General features: G+C 34.6%; 1 protein-coding gene across 3 annotated transcripts in view; it reads left to right on the top strand.

Annotated features, from left to right (window-relative positions):
* The window catches only part of BLTP3B (bridge-like lipid transfer protein family member 3B), a 92,515-nt gene that overhangs the window by 50,317 nt on the left and 20,775 nt on the right, over window positions 1-21,423 (top strand). For 2 of the 3 annotated variants that reach the window (XM_055396736.2, XM_055396737.2), the window contains 8 exons: window positions 429-609; window positions 5,101-5,184; window positions 6,825-7,007; window positions 7,537-7,655; window positions 10,600-10,741; window positions 14,536-14,729; window positions 16,156-17,657; window positions 17,988-18,163. In XM_055396736.2, the coding sequence (XP_055252711.2) occupies window positions 429-609; window positions 5,101-5,184; window positions 6,825-7,007; window positions 7,537-7,655; window positions 10,600-10,741; window positions 14,536-14,729; window positions 16,156-17,657; window positions 17,988-18,163 (2,581 nt within the window). Of the gene's footprint in view, window positions 1-428; window positions 610-1,541; window positions 3,708-5,100; window positions 5,185-6,824; window positions 7,008-7,536; window positions 7,656-10,599; window positions 10,742-14,535; window positions 14,730-16,155; window positions 17,658-17,987; window positions 18,164-21,423 lie in introns of those variants that run through there. The other variant, XM_055396738.2, reaches the window with a different exon arrangement.

The following is a 21,423-nucleotide window of genomic DNA, read 5'->3' as shown; positions in this document are numbered from 1 at the left end:
TGGTTTTACAAAATAATTATTTATTTCTTCAGGGCATATAATAGTGTTTGTAGCTAATATATACAGGGCTTACATTTGTTTTCATTTTTAATATATAGAACTAATAATATTTAAATAAGTTGCCTTTAATAGTTAATAAATATATTTTCTCAAACAGGAAGGGCTATAAATATGTAAATATAGCTACTCAGATACTTACTAAAGCATATTAGGTTCATATTCAGATTGTTTATAGTTCTCTAGTTTTTAGGTTGTAGTTTTATTCCTATATAATTTAGAAAATATTTTAGGGAAACTTAGTTACTGATGCAAAATAAAATGTATTTGCTTATTTTTTATGACTTTATCATTAAAAATATTTAAGTTTTCTCGAGTGGGGAATGACAAATATTTAACTTGCAGTGACAAGGCAGCTTTAAATCTTTTAGAGCTCTGCGGTAGCCCCGTCTACCCAGCATGCGAAGACACCACAGACTTCAAATGCTCCTGATCTAAATGACGCAATTGTGAAACTGTTCAGTGACTTTGATGTTAAAGAAACCTCCCATCATTTAGTGATTTCTCATCTAGATCTACACATATGTGATGATATTCATGCTAAAGAAAAAGGTAATAAAAACTGCTATTTGAAACTATTTTGGTTTTCTCTAAAATTTACTGCACATCTGGATTGTTTTTCATGTGTAATAAGTAGTCTGTACTCAAAATAACTGGTCATAATTTTATGATTCATTCAGATACACAGATGAAAGGTATAATTTTAAGGAGTATATATTGGTATAAAATTTTACTTTGCTTTGCTAGTTAGTGCCTTAAGATAATTCATTGTTAGCTGTCAATGCTAATGGTAAAATTGTGTTTTTTTTTTTATTTAAAAACTGACATTCTTAGAAGATAATGAAAAATTAGACTTGCCTTTGAATTAGCTCTTTCATAAATTTGAAATTGTTCATAAATTAAATTTTAGTCCATACTCAAGTCATAATTATTTGCACATGTATTTTCACTTGATTTTAGCCCAAAGGCTGAGAAGTGATACATGTGTGTTTTCAGCATGATGGTTTATCTACTATTTTCTGCTCCCTTGTGCATATAAACACAACTATGTGACTGTTTAAATTTTTTCTGTCTCCTTACTCCAGATCGTCCCTAAATTTGGTCAGGAGGCCAAATTCCAATTAGGAAAGTGTTTTCTTTTAGCTTTAGCTTCTCTTATTTTTCCTTATGTAATGGACACAGGTAATGGGCTAACAGGGAGCTGGCCTTGGTCACTTTGAAAATCTGTGTGCTAGGTGCTAGGCATTTCTATATATCCTTCAGAGCGTCCCTGGCCCATAATTGTTAGAAGGTCTCAGTGTCCTACTTCTAAGACATTGGTTCTCAGACCTTGATGAGCACGAGAATCAAGCTGAGAATCTTTGTTAAATTTTTATTTATTTTATTTTTTGCTGTGCTGAGTCTTCATTACTTTGTGTGGGCTTTTTCTAGTTGCAGCAGACAGGGGTTCCTCTTCGTTACTGTGCACGAGCCTCTCATTTTAGTGGCTTCTCTTGTGGAGCACAGGCTCTAGGTGCACAGGCTTCAGTAGTGGCAGCACATGGACTCAGTAGTTGCGGTCCGTGGGCCCTGGAGGGCACAAGCTTCAGTAGTTGTGGCGCTCAGGTTCAGTAGTCGCAACTTGTAGGCTCTGGAACGCTCAGTAGTTGTGGCACACAGACTTGGTTGCTTCATAGCGTGTGGAGTCTTCCCAGACCAGGGATCGAATCTGTGTCCTCTGCATTGCAGGTGGATTCTTGTCTGCTCTGCCACCAGGGAAGTCCAAGGTGAACTCTTTTAAATGGAGCTATCTAACCTGTGGGCCTCAGACCTGAATCAAAAACTATGTCTGTGAAAGTTGTTCCTCTGGATTTTTATAACCGTGAGAGTGAATATTGAGACCAACCCTTGATACTTAGCCATAGATGTTATCCTGCCTTCTCAAGGCAACCAGATATCAGCTGCCAGATAAATAGGTGGAGCAGAAAAGGTTAAAGAAGATTTGAAGTTTGGAGAGATTTGTTTTTTGTTTGTCTACCTTTGTGTTATTCGGCTTATAGGTGGCATCTTCTGCTTTAGTGATTTGAAAGGCAAATCAAAAAAAGTTAAAACAAACCAAAATATCAAAATGAGGGGTCAAGGTTAAGTGATAAGCCAAAAAAAACAGAGAAAAGTGTTTTCTAAACTCTTTTACATTCCTCATTCTATATTCCCTTATCAGTTCACTTCAGTCGCTCAGTTGTGTCCAGCTCTTTGCGACTCCATGGACTGCAGCACACCAGGCCTCCCTGTCCATCACCAGCTCTACTCAAACTCATGTTCATTGAGTCGGTGATGCCATCCAACAATCTCAACCTCTGTCGTCCCCTTCTCTTCCTGCCTTCAGTCTTTCCCAGCATCAGGGTCTTTTCAAATGAGTCAGTTCTTCCCATCCAGTGGCCAAAGTATTGGAGTTTCAGCTTCAACATCAGTCCTTCCAATGAATATTCAGGACTGATTTCCTTTAGGATGGACTGGTTGTATCTCCTTGCTGTCCAAGGGACTCTCAAGGGTCTTCTTCAACACCACAGTTCAAAAGCATCAATTCTTTGGCACTCAGTTTTCTTTATAGTCCAACTCTCACATCCATACATGACTACTAGAAAAACCATAGGTTTGACTAGACGGACCTTTGTTGGCAAAGTAATGTCTCTGCTTTTTAATAAGCTGTCTAGGTTGTTCCATTATCGAATAATATAAAAGATGTTATTTAAGGAGAAAACCCCTCTGCCAAAATAGCTTCCTTACACTACAGATCTATAATCAGTTCTCTGCTATTCTAAAATTCAGAAGGGCCCAAAATTCTTTTTCATAAGTTTGTAAAGAGTTTATTTTCTGGCACAAGTTTATCTAATGAGCATGTTGCTACTTATCATCTTTATTTTACCCACTTGGTGTAAATACTTGAATTTTGCTGAAGAATTACTGTCTTTCATTACTTTGTGTGGACTTTCCAGGTGGTGCTAGTGGTAAAAGAACCTCCTGCTAGTGCAGGAGACATTAAGAGACATGGGTTCAATTCCTAGGTTGGGAAGATCCCCTGGAGGAGGACATGGCAACCCTCTCCAGTATTCTTGCCTGGAGAATCCATGGATAGAGGAGCCTAGCGGGCTATGGTCTATAGGGTCTCAAAGAGTAGGACATGAATGAAGCGACTTAGCATGCATTATTTTGTGCTGTCTCAAGACCTTCTGGCAGTGTTGTGATTATGTACAAACACACACATACACCCTCACATACATACCGTATTACTTTACTAAAAATCTGAAGCAATTCTGAAACTTTTGGCTCCAAGTGTTTTAAATAAGGGGTTGTAGTTCTATATTCGGAGAAGGCAGTGGCACCCCACTCCAGTACTCTTGCCTGGAAAATCCCATGGACGGAGAAGCCTGGTAGGCTGCAGTCCATGGGGTCGCTAAGAGTCGGACACGACTGAGTGACTTCACTTTCACCTTTCACTTTCATGCATTGGAGAAGGAAATGGCAACCCACTGCAGTGTTCTTGCCTGGAGAATCTCAGGGACGGGGTGCCTGGTGGGCTGCCGTCTGTGGGGTCACACAGACTCGGACACGACTGAAGCACCTTAGCAGCAGCAGCAGCAGCAACAGTTCTATACTAGAAATTCTGCCAGGTGAGATAAATTGGAGTTAAATTAATATAGAGAGTATGTACATAGCTTTATACTAATTTGTATTTGTTTAGTCCATGCTGGGTTTTTTATTTTTTATTATTTTTATTTTTGCCTCTGCTGGGTCTCCATTGTGGTACACAGACTTCTCATTGCAGTGGCCTCTCTTGTAGAGCACAGGCTCTAGGCACACGGATTTCAGTAGTTGCAGCATGTGCGCTCACGGGCTCTAGAGCATAGACTCAGTAATTGTGGTTCATGGCCTTTGCTGCTCCACAGCATGTGAAATCTTCCTGGAGCAGGGATCGAACCCTTGTCCCCTGCATTGGCAGACAGATTCTTATCTACTGCACCACTAGGGAAATACTGTCTGGGCTGTTTTAGTATTTGGTTTTTATGTTGGAGTTACACTGACTGTTTACCTTTGGACTTTTTTTTAATCTTTTAATTTTTTTCCTTCTAGTTTTATCAAGATATAATTGTCATGTAACACTGTATAAGTTTAAGACATACAACATATTGATTTGACTTACATTCGTTATGAAATGACCATCATAGTAAATGTAGTGCCCATCCATCATCTCATATAGACACAAAATTAAAGAAATTAAGAAAATTTTTCCTTGTGATGGGAATTCCTAGGATTTAGTTTCTTAACAACTTTCATATATAACATACAGCAGTGTTAATTATATGTATCATGTTGTACATCATATTCCTAGTACTTACTTATCTGATAACTGAAAGTTTATACCTTTTGACGGCCTTTATCCCGTTCTCCCTTACCCTATCTATGACTCATGTATATGTGGAATCTAAAACAAAATATATAAACAGACATAACAAAATAGAAGCAGTTTTAGATACTTCCAATCTTAAAGTAACTATGTTACTTAGATAATTCACCTAAACTAGTAGATTCAATTGCTTATTCAATAGGAGGCAAGATGGTGTAACGTAGTGGTTAAGATTTCCTGGTTTCAAAACCAACTCTGCACTTACTGGTTGTACAACCTTGACCTATTTAATTTTGTTAAGTAAATAGATTAATGTTACCTGTTTTATAGGTTCATCATGAAAAACAAATAAGTACACTTAAAATTTTTAAAACAGTGCTTGGCATCTGGTTAGGGCTGTAAATATAAAAGTTCTGCTATTCTTGTATCCTCACCTTTTAGTTTAGTACTTGAATATGATAAGGGTTCAATAAATATTTACTGGATTGAATTTCTTTTTTTTTTGGATTGAATTTCTTAAAATCCTTATTGTGTTAACCTTGGTAACAGAGACAGTTGTCACTGCTTGGACTGCCAATGTGGTAAATGAAATGTTTCTGATATTTGCTTAATCCTTCTTTCTCTATCTCTCTTTCAATTTCATTTTTTTCTTTCCCCAGAGTCAAACAGACGTATCACTGGAGGGGCTATGCAACTGTCTTTTACACAGCTAACTATAGATTACTACCCTTATCACAAAGCAGGTTTGTATAACAGTTTCATTAAATTATGTAAATCTTGCTTCTAAATTATATAGCCAATCTATTGCATTTGTTTTTATTTTTTTTTAAGGAGAAAAGAGATCAAGACACTTAATATTTTTTCCCCTGGCCAGTATCTTAACAAAGAAAATATAATTGCCATAGAAAACATTCATGTAGCTTATGTTGAGGTTTATGTAGATTATTAGCAAGTATAATTGTTAGAAATTGAGAAAGATTAGAATATAGAAGACTACATTTGTACTATTTTGTTAGCTGTGACAAAAGAAAGTTATTAACATGTTTTGCATTTTAAATTATGTATATTCAAAAATAAAAAAAGAAAGCAAAAGAGTAACAGTGATTTTAGTTAAGTTGTAGGATTCCAGGTACCTTTTTTGAAACTTTTCTGTACTTTCTAAATTTCATGAATAGGTGAGATTTAATAGATTCTTTAATAATCAACTATTGATAGGTACTCCCACTCCCCAAATAATGAAAACTAAAATATGTATGTTTATGGCCAAATTAAGTAACTGGACCTTATATCCATTTTTGCATTTTGGTGATATGTGACTTTATTTTTTAATTCATACACATAAGGAAAAACAGATAGCTATAAAGAGTTTTCTAGAACTTTAAAAATATGATCAAATTTTTACAAATTTCAATTTCACAGTATTGTTCATTTCTGTGTCAGTACCTGATAAAATTTAAAGGTTGGGCTATTTAGAGTTTTGTTTGAAGGACTTTGTGTTACTTTGTCTGTCCTCCTGATTCATTGGTTACTTACATATATTGAATATAATTCTTACCATAGAAATCTTTCCTATTTGCGAGGTAAAACTTGTAGTCATAAAGTAGATTTTATTTTCTTAACCCTTTTACATAGGTATTACTTCTCTTAATTGCTACAGAAAAACCTAATAATCCTGACTTAAAGTTTTTCTTCCAAAGATATGTATATATATATATCAGTATATCAGCAGTTACTTTACAGCACATCTTTGATGAAGAACCTTTTTTTCTATATGGTATTTTCCAGGATTCTATCTAATGGGGTTATGCCAGGTGGGTGAGAATTCAATGAAAGTTAACCGCCAGTGCTGCTTCTTATTGAAACTTTGAGTGATGGTCTGCTAAGCCTGGGTTCTAGATACAAATCCTCCTGGGTTATTTTCTTTTGATACTCTCTCTCAATTCTAAATATTTTCCTCATATTTTATAGGAAGATTAATGTCTGTAGTCGGTTAAAGCTTCAAGTTTATTGGAAGATTAAAGAATCCCTTGAGAAAATGAATATATTACTAGAAGCTTTCAGTTCAGTTCAGTTCAGTTGCTCAGTTGTGTCTAACTCTTTGTGACCCCATGGACTGCAGCACGCCAGGCTCCCTGTCCATCACCAGCTCCCCTCAGATTCATGTCCATCGAGTCGGTGATGCCATCCAACCATCTCATTCTCTGTCATCCCCTTCTCCTCCCAACTTCAATCTTTCCAAGCATCAGGGTCTTTTCCAGTGAGTCAGTTCTTCACATCAGGTGGCCAAAATATTGGAGTTTCAGCTTGAGCATCAGAAGCTTTGCTATAATGGAATATGTGAAAAGTGCATTTTTTAGTGAAATACATATTATTCATTTTACAGGAGATAGTTGTAATCATTGGATGTATTTTAGTGATGCAACCAAAACAAAAAATGGATGGGCCAACGAGTTGTTACATGAATTTGAGTGCAACGTTGAAATGCTTAAACAGGCTGTAAAGGATCATAATGTAGGTTCACCTCCTAAATCCCCAACACATGCCTCTCCCCAGCACACACAAACAGGTATTTTACCTATACCAACATTATGTCATTCCCCTGATATTAATTGTGTGTGTGTATATGTGTGAATGTGTGTGTATGTTCACCATATGATATTTTCTGTAAATAAGTATTGTGTTTAATTAATGTGTAAAATACCTGTACCTCATTCAGATCATAGGATTATAGATGAAAGCACTTTATAAATTAATATGCCTAGTAGAAGTGATACCCGTGTAGAATATTACAGACTCCTAAATGACAAGTAGCCTTCTTTTTTTAACAGGAGTTTTACCAAAAGTTATTGTATGAGAGTTTCTTAAGTGTGATATAAGTATGATTCCCATTTAAAGAATAATCATCACAAATAAAAAAGTAATCATCATAACAACTTACATTCTTGTATCAGTTTATATATAAAGTGTTTCCACATAATGTTATCTTGTTTGAGAAATTAGGGTTCATCTATATTTCTAGTAGCTGATTAACAATAAAAGAGTGACTGTTAAAAATAATTTTACTCTAAATTGAAAGGGATTTTTGTTTCCCACAGAGATAGATTCAGCTCTGAAAGGGGCTTCCAAAAAGCCTTCAGCGTTACCTCAACAATCCAAAGTGAAGTTAATGTCTAGTTCTGTTGTGGTTAGACTTGCTGATTTCAATATATACCAGGTATGTTTTATTTTTTAAATTAAATCTTCTGATAAACACCTTTAGTATCTCCTGCAAGCAGCTCTTATAAACAGTGCCACCATTTTATTTATAAATATCCTGACTAGCTTTGTGAAATGACTAAATCAGAATAGAAAATACCAGTTCATTGATTTTTGTTTGCATGGTTACCCAGAATTAGGCAAAATGTGAGGATAAGTGCTCAGTTTGCCATACTGCCAAGTTTGCACAAGACTTCTGACACCAACCATAGGTTTGCGGATTTCTCTGAATGGCCTGCAGATTTGAGAATTCACTAGAAAAACTCACTGAACGCACTCATCCTCTTTCATCCCCTTCTCCTCCCAACTTCAATCTTTCCAAGCATCAGGGTCTTTTCCAGTGAGTCAGTTCTTCACATCAGATGGCCAAAATATTGGAGTTTCAGCTTGAGCATCAGAAGCTTTGCTATAATGGAATGTGTGAAAAGTGCATTTTTCAGTGAAATACTTGTTATTCATTTAACAGGAGATAGTTGTAATCATTGGATATATTTTAGTGATGCAACCAAAAAATGGATGGGCCAACGAGTTGTTACATGAACTAGTTGTTGTTCATGTTCAGCGTCTCATTTATTACAGGGGAGGGATATAAATTAGACAATAGGAAGAGAGTCTGGAGTGAAGTTCGAGAGGGCTCCAAGTTCAGAACATCCGTGCCTCCCAGGATAAACATTTAATAATATGCATGAAATGTTGCCCATACAGTTGAATTCAGTCTCTATGTGTGGACTTGATTCCAGATGACACAAGCCTTCACCCTCTAAATACCACTAAGACTATCAAGTGTGGTCAGTCCCATTCTGAGTCATCTTGTGAAGCATATACTATCAGTTGTGGTCTCAGAGGTCTTCCATGAAGAGGAAATTCCGAGTTTAGAATTAGCTCCCAGGAGCAGGAACAAAGATGAGACCTCTCTTTGGAAGCCAGATTCCATATTACACAAAGGTCTTCTTGGAGGAAACTAAAATGCAGTTTTTGCTTATTCAAACTAAGTATTGACTATCCTGTGAACATTACTTTATAGCTAAGAACTCTGTCCCATTTATACTAACAGTCTTATTCAGGCTATAATTATACAGCATGGTCTGACATCCCAATTGTTGAGACCAGCACAATAGGGACATGACCCTTTTTTTTAAAATAAAGGATTTCAAGTATATATTATCATTTATGAATTATTCTGGTATATTTTGATAAGTCTATGTCTTTGAAATTTGGTTTTATCTGAAAAGTTTTCATTTTACTTAGTAATGTTTGACTGGGACCAGTTATGCCCTGCAGGGGACGCTTGGTGATATCTGAGGACAGTTGTCACAGCTGGGGGGAGGTTGTCACATCTAGAGGGGGTTGCTGCTGCTATCTAGTGGGTAGAGGTAGTAATGCTGCTGAACATTCTACAGCCCCCACAGCAAAGAATGATCTGGCCTCAGATATCAATGATACCAGTTTGGAGATGCATTGATGTAAGAGTTATTTTCTTATTGTGCAATTGTTTCTTTCTTAGTATTCTATATGTAATACATTATATTTGAGTAAGTTCATATGGAAATGGGGAAGGAGGATCACCCATAATCCTGTATGATTAAGGATGAAGTACAATAAAGAAATCCCACGTACACAGAGAACCAAAACAGAGCAAAAGTAGCTGGAAGAAAATAGTATGTTCATCCCAATTTGATGAAAAGGAAAACTGTTAAAAGAAAAAGGAAAAAAACTATTATCTACTAAAATAACTTGACACTCTAGACTTGAAAAGAATTTGTTTCCATGAGTACATAGAAAAATTTATTAGATAATATAAGGGACTGACTTAAATTTAAGAAGACTATACAGATAATCAAAAGGTTTGATTAGCAATTTATAAAAAGGAAACAAACCAGTGAAGAGTATCTACTTTGTGTGAGAAATATACATGTTTGTTGAATGAACAAAAAAAAATAACTTTGAGATACATCGCTGGGTCTGCTGCTGCTGCTGCTGCTGCTGCTGCTGCTGCTACTGCTACTGCTGCTAAGTTGCTTCAGTTGTGTCCAACTCTGTGCGACCCCATAAATGGCAGCCCACCAGGCTCCTCTGTCCCTGGGATTCTCTAGGCAAGAACACTGGAGTGTGTTGCCATTTTCTTCTCCACCTAGGTCTGCTAAGCAAGCATAAATAAATGAAATTGATAAGATGCTATCTGTTGAACTTTGGAGAGATTCGTATATATGCTTTTGATGTAATTATAATTAGCTGTTTTGTGGAGAGTGAAAGATGTGTAATGTGAATCTTAAAACTAATAGTTTTTTGGGAAGAAAGTTCAGACTGTTTGACAGGAGCATTTATAGTTGTATTGTTATTTTTAAATTTTTATTGTAAAATATACATAACATTTATCATTTTAGCCATTTTTAAGCATACAGTTCATTGACATTAAGTATATTCACATTATTGTGTGATTATCACCACTGTCCATCTCCACAATTTTTTTATTATTCTAAACTAAAGGTCTGTATATAGTTATATTATTTTTCATAATAATGAATTATAGTAAAGAATTATTATGAGGTACGTAGTTGGGAAGTAGTCTTTAAAACTTGAATCTTGACTCTGCCATTTATATATTTGTACAGTCTTACAGAAATATTTTGTTGTTGTAAGCCTCAGAGTAGTAAATTTGCAAAGAAATTTGTACAGAATTGAGTTTGTAATTGATGAGAATCCAAAGAAGTTATGGTTTTATAAGTTGATTCGTATTATTTTAAAACAGTTTAATGTGAAATTAAATATATAATAAAGATTACAGTGGCAGTTAATTATTGGAAATAGTTTTAAGAATTTGAAGTGATGTTTGTGTTGCATAAATCTTTGGTGGAAAGGGCATTGTTTAGTGTTACTTCGATAAACTTAATTTCTTTTTTTAGGTCTCTACAGCAGAACAATGTCGATCTTCCCCTAAAAGTATGATTTCTTGCAATAAAAAATCCCTGTATCTTCCACAAGAAATGTCAGCTGTCTATATAGAGTTCACAGAGTATTACTATCCAGATGGGAAGGATTTTCCAAGTAAGAGCATTTCCTATTTTGTTTTTATTTGTTCATTACTCATGAAGTTTTTTTTTTTTTCATGCTAAGTTTTTGAGTTTTATAAATGTGAAAAAAGAAACAGAAGTCTGTTGTTCTTTACCCTTATAATCATTGTGTTTTGTTTATAACTCTAGTATAGCATTTTTACATACTTATAATTTGTTTCTGTGTTCTTTTTCCTTACTAGCTTGTAGCATCCTTCATATCAAGAACTGTGTAGTATTCATGCTTAATTTTATTCCTGAGGTTTGACTCATTTTTGTTCTTAGCAGCTGTTGTTAAATGAAAGAATGAATGAAAGTTAGATTATTTGTAGCATAAGATCAATGTTTTTTCTTTAGTAAAACTCATTTATATTTCATTTATATAAAACTATATTTTGTTGAAAAATAATGATGAAGTTACCCATTTAGCTATAGAGGATTTGGGAGGCTGAGTTTTGATACCCAAATGTATACCTTGGACAGCTTTTAGCACTTGTCTTTAGTTAGAAACATTGACTTACATGAATTTTTATATGTAAGCTACTTTATGACTATTTGTGTTCTTTGCTGTTGTCTCAATTCACCTGATTCTTCAAATAAAAATTTGCCTTTGTTTATGTGGTACCTTTTTCATTATTTTGGTTGAAAATCATAGTTGAAAAAAGGTGTTTAAATGAAATGGGTTATGTTATTTTTAATTTTAAATGGGTTAATTTTTAAGTGGAACTCCAAATTCTCTGGCCTACTTAGCCCATTTGTTTATTATTCACTGAAACTCCAATACTTTGGCCACCTCATGCGATGAGTTGACTCGCTGGAAAAGACTGTGATGCTGGGAGGGATTGGGGGCAGGAGGAGAAGGGGACGACAGAGAATGAGATGGCTGGATGGCATCATCGACTTGATGGACATGAGTTTGAGTGAACTCCGGGAGTTGGTGTTGTTTTCGGGGAGGCCTGGCGTGCTGTGATTCATGGGGTCGCAAAGAGTCGGACACGACTGAGCGACTGAACTGAACTGAACTGAATATAGGTTTTTAGTTTCAAAGGGAATTTCTGATGCTCATGCCTTTTTTGTAAAAAAGAAGATATCCTGGAAATTACTTTGAAAAAAAAATCAAACTATTTTATTTCAGTCCTCATTTGTACCAATTGTTTAGGATCTAATCCTTACCATCTTCATGCTTTTCAGTGGTCCATTTGTATGTTTCAAATGTGTTTTCTCTTCTACCTTCTTGACAGAAACTGTGAAAATTAAAAGATAGGTTAAGGCATTTGCTCAGCACCTCATAAAGAATAAAGTGGCACAGCTGAAACTCAAGTATAGGTTTTCTAAATCAAAATTCTTCCCACCTCATCCCATCCTCACCCCCAAACTGTATTTCTCTGCCCTCTAGTTGTTTACAATCATTTATCTGTAATTGGTTAATCCCTTTGTTTCCAACACCCCCCACTGTTTTCCTTAAATAATGTCTCATTCACTGAACTAGTAATTTTTCTTCAGAGTAAAGTCTATAGTTTCCAAGATTTCTGACTTCTAATCTAGATTTATTTTTATCAGTTTTGTTAATGTGCACCAAGGGAATTAAAATATTCTATAATCTATACATGTTCTTCTGATAAATATCAGATTCCTTCACAGCAGTTTGAATCTTAGCCCCCTAATATTTAGGAGTGAAACTGGTTGGTTATGTTTAACTACTTTTAAGTTTTTATTATGGAAAATTTCACATATACAGAAATAAAGAACATAAAATATTGGATCCCTATGTACAGGGAGGGATTCATTTTCTGTTCTCACATTTCATCTTTCTGTTAAGCGCTCCAACTTTAAAAATATATAATGTTTTTCTTTATAATTGTAAATATGCATTCATTATATATTATACATGAAGAAAATCCCCCCCAAAAAAATGCCCATGAGCCTACTATTTAGAGAGAACTGCTAATAAAAGTGTATTAGTTTGCTAAGGCTACCATAATAAAATACTACAGACTGAGTGGTTTAAATAACAGAAATTTATTTCCTCATAGTTCTAGAGGCTGGAATTCTAGGTTGAAGTGTTGGCATGGTTGTTTCCTCAGAGACCTCTCTTCTTGGCTTCTAGATGGTTGTCTCCTCACATGGTCTTTCCTGTGTGTGTGTCTGTTTTCTAATCTCTTCTTATCACACCTGTCATATTGGACTAGGGCCCACCCCTATGAACTCATTTTGACCATAATTGACTTTTTAAAAGGCCTATCTCCAAATACAGTTATTCCTGAGGTATTTGGAGTTAGAACTTCAGTATGTCTATTTTGAGGGGATGCATTTCAGACCATAACAATAAGTATAGTGTTGTTAGTCCTGTTTTGAATGTATGCATTTGTTTAACATATTTGATTTACATTCTGTCCTTTCCCTTTAATGATCCTAGTTTTCTACAAGTTTATTTTGAATATCTTTAATAGCTACGTAATAACCTATTTCATAAGTAGACCCCTGTTAGAAACTGCATATAGATCTTTTTACTGCTTAGTGCACTAAGTTTCTTCCTCTGTCGCAGATGTGCGGTCAGAGTTCTTCTATTCTTCTGGACTACTCTCTAGATCTCTCTATGGCTGCCATTATCACTAATCTATATTTGAGATTCCCTCTCCTTTTTTTCCCTCAACGTGATTGCCTCAGCAGCTCACTTCCTTACTATCCTTGAAGATAAGCACCTCCACATCCCCGATAAGATGTCTCTGTTGTCCTTTAATTTTTCTACTTTCATATATGTCTGTTGTAATCATCCATGAACTTTTAAAGGAAAGATCTGTGACCTTTTTTATATTCTTTGTGCCTAATACAATACAGTAAATGTAGTTGGCTTCTTTGAATCTGCTGAAAGAAAATGAATGAAAGAAAACAAAGCCTCTTCAAGACATTGTTACAGTGTCACTTCTCTAGTGGTACTCACACCTTGTGTTTATTTTCCTTAAATTAGCATAGTGTAAAAGTTCTAGATAGTCATACTGTTTGCTTTGGTAAAAGTGAATAGATCTGAAATTTTGGAATAAAGGATCTTCATCAAAATACTCTGAGAATGATAATGGCTTTTATGAAGCAATAGATACAGATTTCAGGGAATGATATACTCTAATTATAGATATTAGTTTAACATAAATTAACACTAAAACATTTATTCAACCCATAAGAGTCCAATGTTTTGGAGGATCTATGAGTGTATTTGTTTGATTATTCAAGAGATACTTGATTTTTCACTTGGCACCAGATACTGTTCTAGGCTTAGGATTAAGTGGAGAAAAAAACTTGTGAATGGTGCCTCCTCAGGGAGAACTGTCTCACTTAGCACTTTAATAAGAAATTAGTCATTAGGCTTGGTTCTGTCATTTTAGAGAATTCAGATTAAGTCAGGTAGTAAATCCTTGTAGAAATAAGTGACTGAGGATCACAACTTTGATGTGATACTTTGAGCAAGAAGGTAAAATTTTTGAAGTTTGCTTCTTGTTGACTGTAACATTAGGAAAAGAAATCCAAACAATACCTCTTATTTATGCAGTCAGATTTAGATCAAACTGTATATTTTTGTGTTGGTGAAGCATTGAAGATGTTTCCTGTCTCTCCAGACATGTTTGCTACCATCCCCTTCCACATATAGTATCACTTAAATTTTGTAAATAACATTGTAAAACATTTTAATGTTAATGTGGAAAGAATAAAGCTTAAACATGTGTTTTCTGTTCTCAGGGAAGATTTAGAACTATCGGTTTATTAAAAATCTTTCTAAATTTTTTTTCTCCACAGTTCCATCTCCCAACCTTTATAGCCAACTGAATGCACTACAGTTTACTGTGGATGAAAGAAGTATTTTATGGTTAAATCAGTTTGTGTTGGATTTAAAACAAAGTCTTAATCAATTTATGGCTGTGTACAAGTTGAATGACAATTCAAAATCTGATGAGCATGTTGATATTCGAGTCGATGGCTTAATGCTAAAGGTACCATATAAACAAGTGGCTGTGAGAATAAAACCATTTTTACAGAAGAAAAGTTAACAGCATTGTAATTTCCAGGATTTAAGATGGGTACTCAAATATAAATCAACTTCATTGCAATTTAAATTTTAATCTGTTTTCAATTATAGAAACTTTAAGGGACTGCTTCCTCTCTCTTCCCCATTCCTTCTTTCTCTACTTTTCTTCTTTTTTTATTTTTTCCACTGCTCATCCATTTGGAGGTAAGCAGTAGAAATAAGTTATTTTTTCTTTATAATTTGTTTTATTTTTGACTACACTGGGTCTTCGTTGTGTGCTAAGGCTTTCTCTAGCTGCAGAGTAGGGTCTACTCTTAGTTGCGGTGTGCAGGCTTCTCAGTGTGGTGGCTTCTCTTGTTCCAGAGGGTAGTCTGTAGGCACATGGGCTTCAGTAGTTGCAGTGTGCGGGCTCAGTAGTTGTGGCTCTAGAATGTGGGCTTCAGTGCTTGTGGCACATGGGCTTAGTTGCCTGGCAGCATGTGGAATCTTCTTGGACCAGGGATTGAACCTGTGTACCCTGCATTGACAGGTGAATTCTTAGCTACTACACCACCAGGGAAGTCCTAAATGTCATTTCCCGCCCCCCTGCTTCTTACCAGAGCTGAGAAAAATTTTTTTAATAAGGGTAAATAATACAGTGAAGTTTTAAAATTGTGTCTGGGCTTTATTTGTTGCATTTATTCTGTTATTAATATCTAAAGATAATAGAAAGTTCCTTTTTATTGCCACCAAGTAGTTGATAATCAGAATTCCATGGATATTTGAACTTTAAAGGAAGGAAGCTAAAAAAAAATACTAGTATAGTTTGAACTCTTTGTTGTAAATATTTTGAAGACTGGGCTTTATTATTTGTAGAAAATAATTTTAGTAAATAGTTTGACCTATACTCTTACGTTTATTTTCTTAATAGTTTTCTCCCAAATAAATGACTCAAATGACAGTTATCCAGTCATTCCATTTACTTATCTAGTCATCCTCTAGATCACTTGAATTTAAAATATTATGACAAAAAATTCTCTTTTCCAAACTTGGCACTTACATACTCAAGGCGTATATATATACACACACTCAGGGCATATTAAGCACTTAATAATTGATTAGCTTGATTTAATTGTTTTGTCCCTTTTATTTTGTGATAGTCTACAAATACGTGTGTTACATACATCTTTCATTGTGGTTTTATTCCCCTTTGGTTCTTTTCTTAGTTGTTAATCATTTAAGCCTTTTTCATTTGGTTTAATAAGATTTGGGGGGAGAGAATATTTTATGTCAGGATAGAAAAATAGTGTTTTGGGGAGAAATGTCAAAAAGGATTTCTGTGTTGTCATTTTATCTTCAAGCTGTGTGGATTTGTAAGTCAGGCTCGATTAGTTTTTTTTTTTCTCTTCTAGTTTGTTATTCCTTCTGAAATGAAATCTGAATGTCATCAAGATCAACCACGTGCAATTTCTATTCAGAGTTCTGAAATGATTGCTACAAATACAAGACACTGTCCAAACTGTCGACATTCTGATTTAGAAGCTTTATTTCAAGACTTCAAAGATTGTGATTTTTTCAGTAAAACATATACCAGTTTCCCCAAATCTGGTGACAATTTTAATCTTCTGCATCCAATCTTCCAGAGACATGCTCATGAACAGGATACCAAACTTCATGAAGTTTATAAAGGCAATGTTACCCCCAAGTTGAATAAACACACTCTTAAAACCTCTGCTGCCACAGATGTTTGGGCTGTGTACTTTTCTCAGTTTTGGATAGATTATGAAGGGATGAAAAGTGGAAAAGGACGACCAATAAATTTTGTAGATTCTTTCCCTCTTTCCATCTGGATTTGTCAACCAAAAAGGTATGCAATGTCACAAAAATCGCTGCAGACTTGTAGTCAAATCTCTCTAAATACATCACAAAGTGAGTCTAGTGATCTGACTGGCCGATGGAAGCGAAAAAAGCTCTTGAAGGAGTATTACAGTACAGAATCTGATCCCTTGACCAATGGTGGTCAGAAACCTTCTTCAGATACATTTTTAAGATTTTCTTCACCATCATCAGATGCGGATATTCATGTCCTAGTTCATGTTCGTAAACATGTCAGTATGCAAATCAATCACTACCAATATTTGCTCTTGCTTTTCCTCCACGAGTCACTTATTTTGCTTTCAGAGAATTTAAGGAAAGATGTAGAAGCTGTGACTGGCAGTCCAGCTAGTCAGACATCTGTTTGCATCGGAATTTTACTTAAAAGTGCAGAAGTGGCTCTTTTGTTACATCCTGTGGATCAAGCAAATACTCTTAAGTCTCCTGTTTCTGAAAGTGTGAGCCCAATGGTTCCGGATTATTTGCCTGCAGAAAATGGAGAATTTTTGTCTTCAAAAAGAAAACAAGTTAGTAGTGGAATAAATCAAATTAGAAGTGTAACCCTTAATCATATGTCAGACAACAGATCTATGAGTGTTGACCTTAGCCATGTCCCTATGAAGGATCCTTTGCTTTTTAAATCAGCTAGTGATACAAATCTGCAAAAAGATATTTCTTTTCTGGATTATTTATCAGATAAAAATTTAGGGAAAATAAGCGAAGATGAAAGTAGCGGAATTGTTTGCCAAAGTGGCTCAGGAGAAATTGGATCAGAAACAAGCGGCAAAAAGGATTCATCTTACACAGATTCAAATAGTGTCTTAAACTACAGAGAAGATTCAAGTATACTGTCATTTGATGATGGTGGTAATCAGAATATACTTTCAAATAGTTCAACTAGTAAAAGAAGTGAAACCATAGAGTCAATCTTTAAGGCTGAAGATTTGCTTCCAGAAAAAACTTCACTCTCTGAGAATGTGGAAATCAGCAAAGAAGAAATACCCACCATCAGAACACTTAAATCACAGTCATCCTTAAGGTAATGACTTACTTTTGGATTTGGATTGGGAGTTTGTTTAATTGTGTGTTTGTGTGTGTGCACGTGCACATACAACACACAAGCACGTGTGTGTGCTTATGAGTATCTTTTGGCTTTGGACAGAGAACCATGATAAATGAGGCATTGTTAAAATTAGCACATGGAAAAATAAGTTTTTCAGAATATGAAAATACTTTGAGCTTATCTTTAGATAATATAATTTTAAAACTTTGTGTATATTTTATATATATATATATTTTTGATGTATTCTTTCGAAAGTATCCTTTTCCTTTTATGTGATGATTTTCTACTACTTTTGTTTGTTAACAGTGGAAAGCCTAAGGAACGTTGCCCACCCAACTTGGCTCCACTCTCTTTTTCTTATAAGAACATGAGAAGAAGCCCCTCACAAACCTCACTGGATACCATTTCACTTGACAGCATGATATTGGAAGAACAGTTATTGGAAAGTGATGGAAGTGATAGTCATATATTTTTGGAAAAAGGTAATGCAATACAATTTAAGAATTTATATACACACAAATCTTACAAGTGGCATTTAAGGTTTTTATACTCAGTAATCAGTCATAGCCTAAAAAGATTTATTTATACACACATACACACAATACAAAGAACATTGTACCTAACTTCCTAATAGTAGTTCTGGTGCTTCTTTTGACCACATACTCCTTCCTTTTTATGGATGATGTTTAGCAGCTATTTATATATAGTCAGTTAGATCATAAAGTTATTTATATATAGTCATTTAGATCATAAAATCATTTATATCATTAATGCTACTAGCCTCTATCACAGGGACCCCTGTATCTGGAATTTGATTAGATGGGCTTAATTTGCATGATGAATTCTCAACTATGACTGTAATTTTTCCAGTCTATGTGGTTCTATGACTGTAATTTTTCCTGAATGGATCTATGTGGTTCTATGACTGTAATTTTTCCAGAATGGATCTGTTGATTCTGTGTGGTTCTGTGACTGTAATTTTTCCAGAATGGATTTTTGATTCCCATAACCAAAATTCTCCTTCATACATGATAGTGTATGAAGGAACTACATGAATCCCCTATTTTATTCAGGAGCAACGAATGCCCTAGTACAGACCATTAGGAATGACTTAGTATTAGACACATCCCCATCAGTAAGACATTGGGGACTTTGTGAACAGGAATAATACTGTGGAACGTAGCCAGAGAATATTTGCCTGTACAGATCTTAAAGTTTAAGAGAGGCAAATATGAATTACTTTGCATATGAAGAGTAAAAGCCTATTGATATGGTTGAAAATGGCTTAGGTTAGGAAAAGCTCATAGCTTTAGAAACTGAAGCTTAATGTCCAGATAAGAATAGAGGCAGATTTGAATCTCATTTGGTCTGACTCAGGAACCTAAGCTTTTAACCAACCAGTATGCTATGCCAGCACCCTAGACTTGGGAAATGATTACTGTATGTAAACAAAAAGCCATTTTATAGTCCATTCACAGTAATCTTCTTCCCAGCATACTTTACCAGTTAAATATAGATGAGATGCTGATAGGGGTCATAGAAATGTATTCTTGATTCAGATAGCTCTATTTCCTAGTTCCCTTGCCCCCTTTATGGCTTAAGATTCTACTTTAATAGAAGATTTCTGTTTTGTGATCAGATGATGCTTCAAAAACAGTGTTCCTGTAGAAAACATCTCCATTTATTCTCAGAAAGTATCAGTGATTTTCTTATTTCTGAAAATTAAATAATAAAAGCGACTACCACTCAATGTGGAAAATTTGTAAAATATAAACTACTACAATTTGGAGAATAACCCAAAAGTCCCACAGTCTAGAGATACCAATTGTAGTTTATCTTGTAAATGTATATATATATATTTCCATACATGTATATATAGTATCACACCATATATATGGTTTTCAGCCTGTTTGTTTTCACCAGTGTTAAATTATTAAGTTGTCATAAGAATGTACCCTGACCTTTTAATTGTTTCCCTGATACTGGATATTTAGATTGTTTTTAGTTTTTTCACAGCTATAAGATGCTGTAATTAGTATCATTGTTCATAAATTTTTATCTGCATTTCTAATAACTGTCTTAGATTCTAGCTGTAGACTGTTTTTAGGGTCTTGAAAAATACAAGGGCATTTGATTTTCTGTGTAACGCTTAAATGATTTATGACTGTAGTCATAGTTCTCTTTAACTGTAATAATTTTCTTTCTGTTAAAGGAATTATTTTCATTCGGAAAAGACTCTTATTTTTTCTGTGTTTTGTTTCAGTTTTACAAGAAATACATGAGTTCTTTCTCTTTTAAGAAAATATCAGATGGTATGGAAATATCTAGAGTAAAAATTTAAGGTATCACTGTAATACTACCATTACTCTGCCCTTGATACCGTTCCCCATTCTGGAAATAGCTACCATTGACTTTTGAGATATATAATTCCAGACATTTTTCTTTGTGTTTTTATATATATGTTTGTATGTTTACATGACTTCCTGGTGGCTCAGATGATAATGAATCTGCCTGAGTGTAGGAGACCCAGGTTTGATCCCTGGGTTGGGAAGATCCCTGGAGAAGGGAATGGCTAACCACTCCAGTATTTTTGCCTAGAGAATTCTATGGACAGAGGAACCTGGCAGGCTACAGTCCAAGGTGTCACAAAAAGTCAGACATGACTGAGTGACTAACACTTTCACTTCACTTTCATGTATGTTTCCACATATGAATACTAACATATATATATATATGTATATATATATACACACACATACACACATTTACATACACATATATATTATGAATTTGTATTTTTGAATATTTATACATATTTATAAATGAACAAACCCATAGCTGGACTGCCAGCCCACCACAAATTTCAAACTAGTCTCCCCAGTTTTTTTTCATTTCATAAGCAGAATATTCTTTTAAAATGTGTATATTATCATGTCAATTTCCATTTTAGTCCCGATAAGTTTTAACTGCTATAAGGCTGTTAATGTAAAAAGAAACTTAATGTTACTGACAGTGCTCTGTGTGACCTGGCCTCAGCTTACATTTCTGCTGTTTTCCCATGTGCTTACTGTACTCAAGTTGTACTGTAATATTTACTATACAGTATATATCAGTCTTTCTGTCAGCCTCTTCACTATGACAAATTTCCTCAGTCTTTTTACCTGTGCCTCAAATATTCTTTTTTCTTTCTTTTTATTTTTATTTTAAATATTATTTTATTAGTGAAATTTTCTTAACCTCTGGCAGTGTTAGGAACTCCCTCTGAAATGTGGAAATTTATTCATACTACAGTTTTATTTATATGCATTTCTCTGACCTAAAAATCATTTTATTTATCCCTTCAATAGGTAATTTATTGAACACCTACTTGCTTTGTCAGGCACTGAGTTAGAATCTGATTATATATAGTAGTAAATATAATAGTAAAAATTATTACAGAGAAAGACAAATACTATATGATTTCACTCATATTGTGGGTTATATTTTTTAAAAACCAAAATGAAAACAGAGCAAAACCAACTTTATAGATACTGAAAACAGGTTGGTTGTTACCAGAGGGCAAGGGGATGGGGAAATGGATAAAATGGATGAAGGAGATCAATTTTATCATTATGGATGGTAAACTAGTCTTTTGATGGTGTACTTTGTAGTGTACACAGATGTCAAATTATAATGTACATCTGAAAAAAAGAAATTTTTAACAAGCTACTTGCAAGCTACATTCAGCAGAATGTTCTTTCAG

Source organism: Moschus berezovskii, chromosome 6, assembly GCF_049115385.1.
Source record: "Moschus berezovskii isolate FMDL1 chromosome 6, NW_MosBer_1.0, whole genome shotgun sequence".
Classification (NCBI taxonomy): domain Eukaryota; kingdom Metazoa; phylum Chordata; class Mammalia; order Artiodactyla; family Moschidae; genus Moschus; species Moschus berezovskii.
The sequence above is the reverse complement of the archived record's forward strand: the minus strand, read 5'-3'. Positions and strand labels throughout refer to the sequence as shown.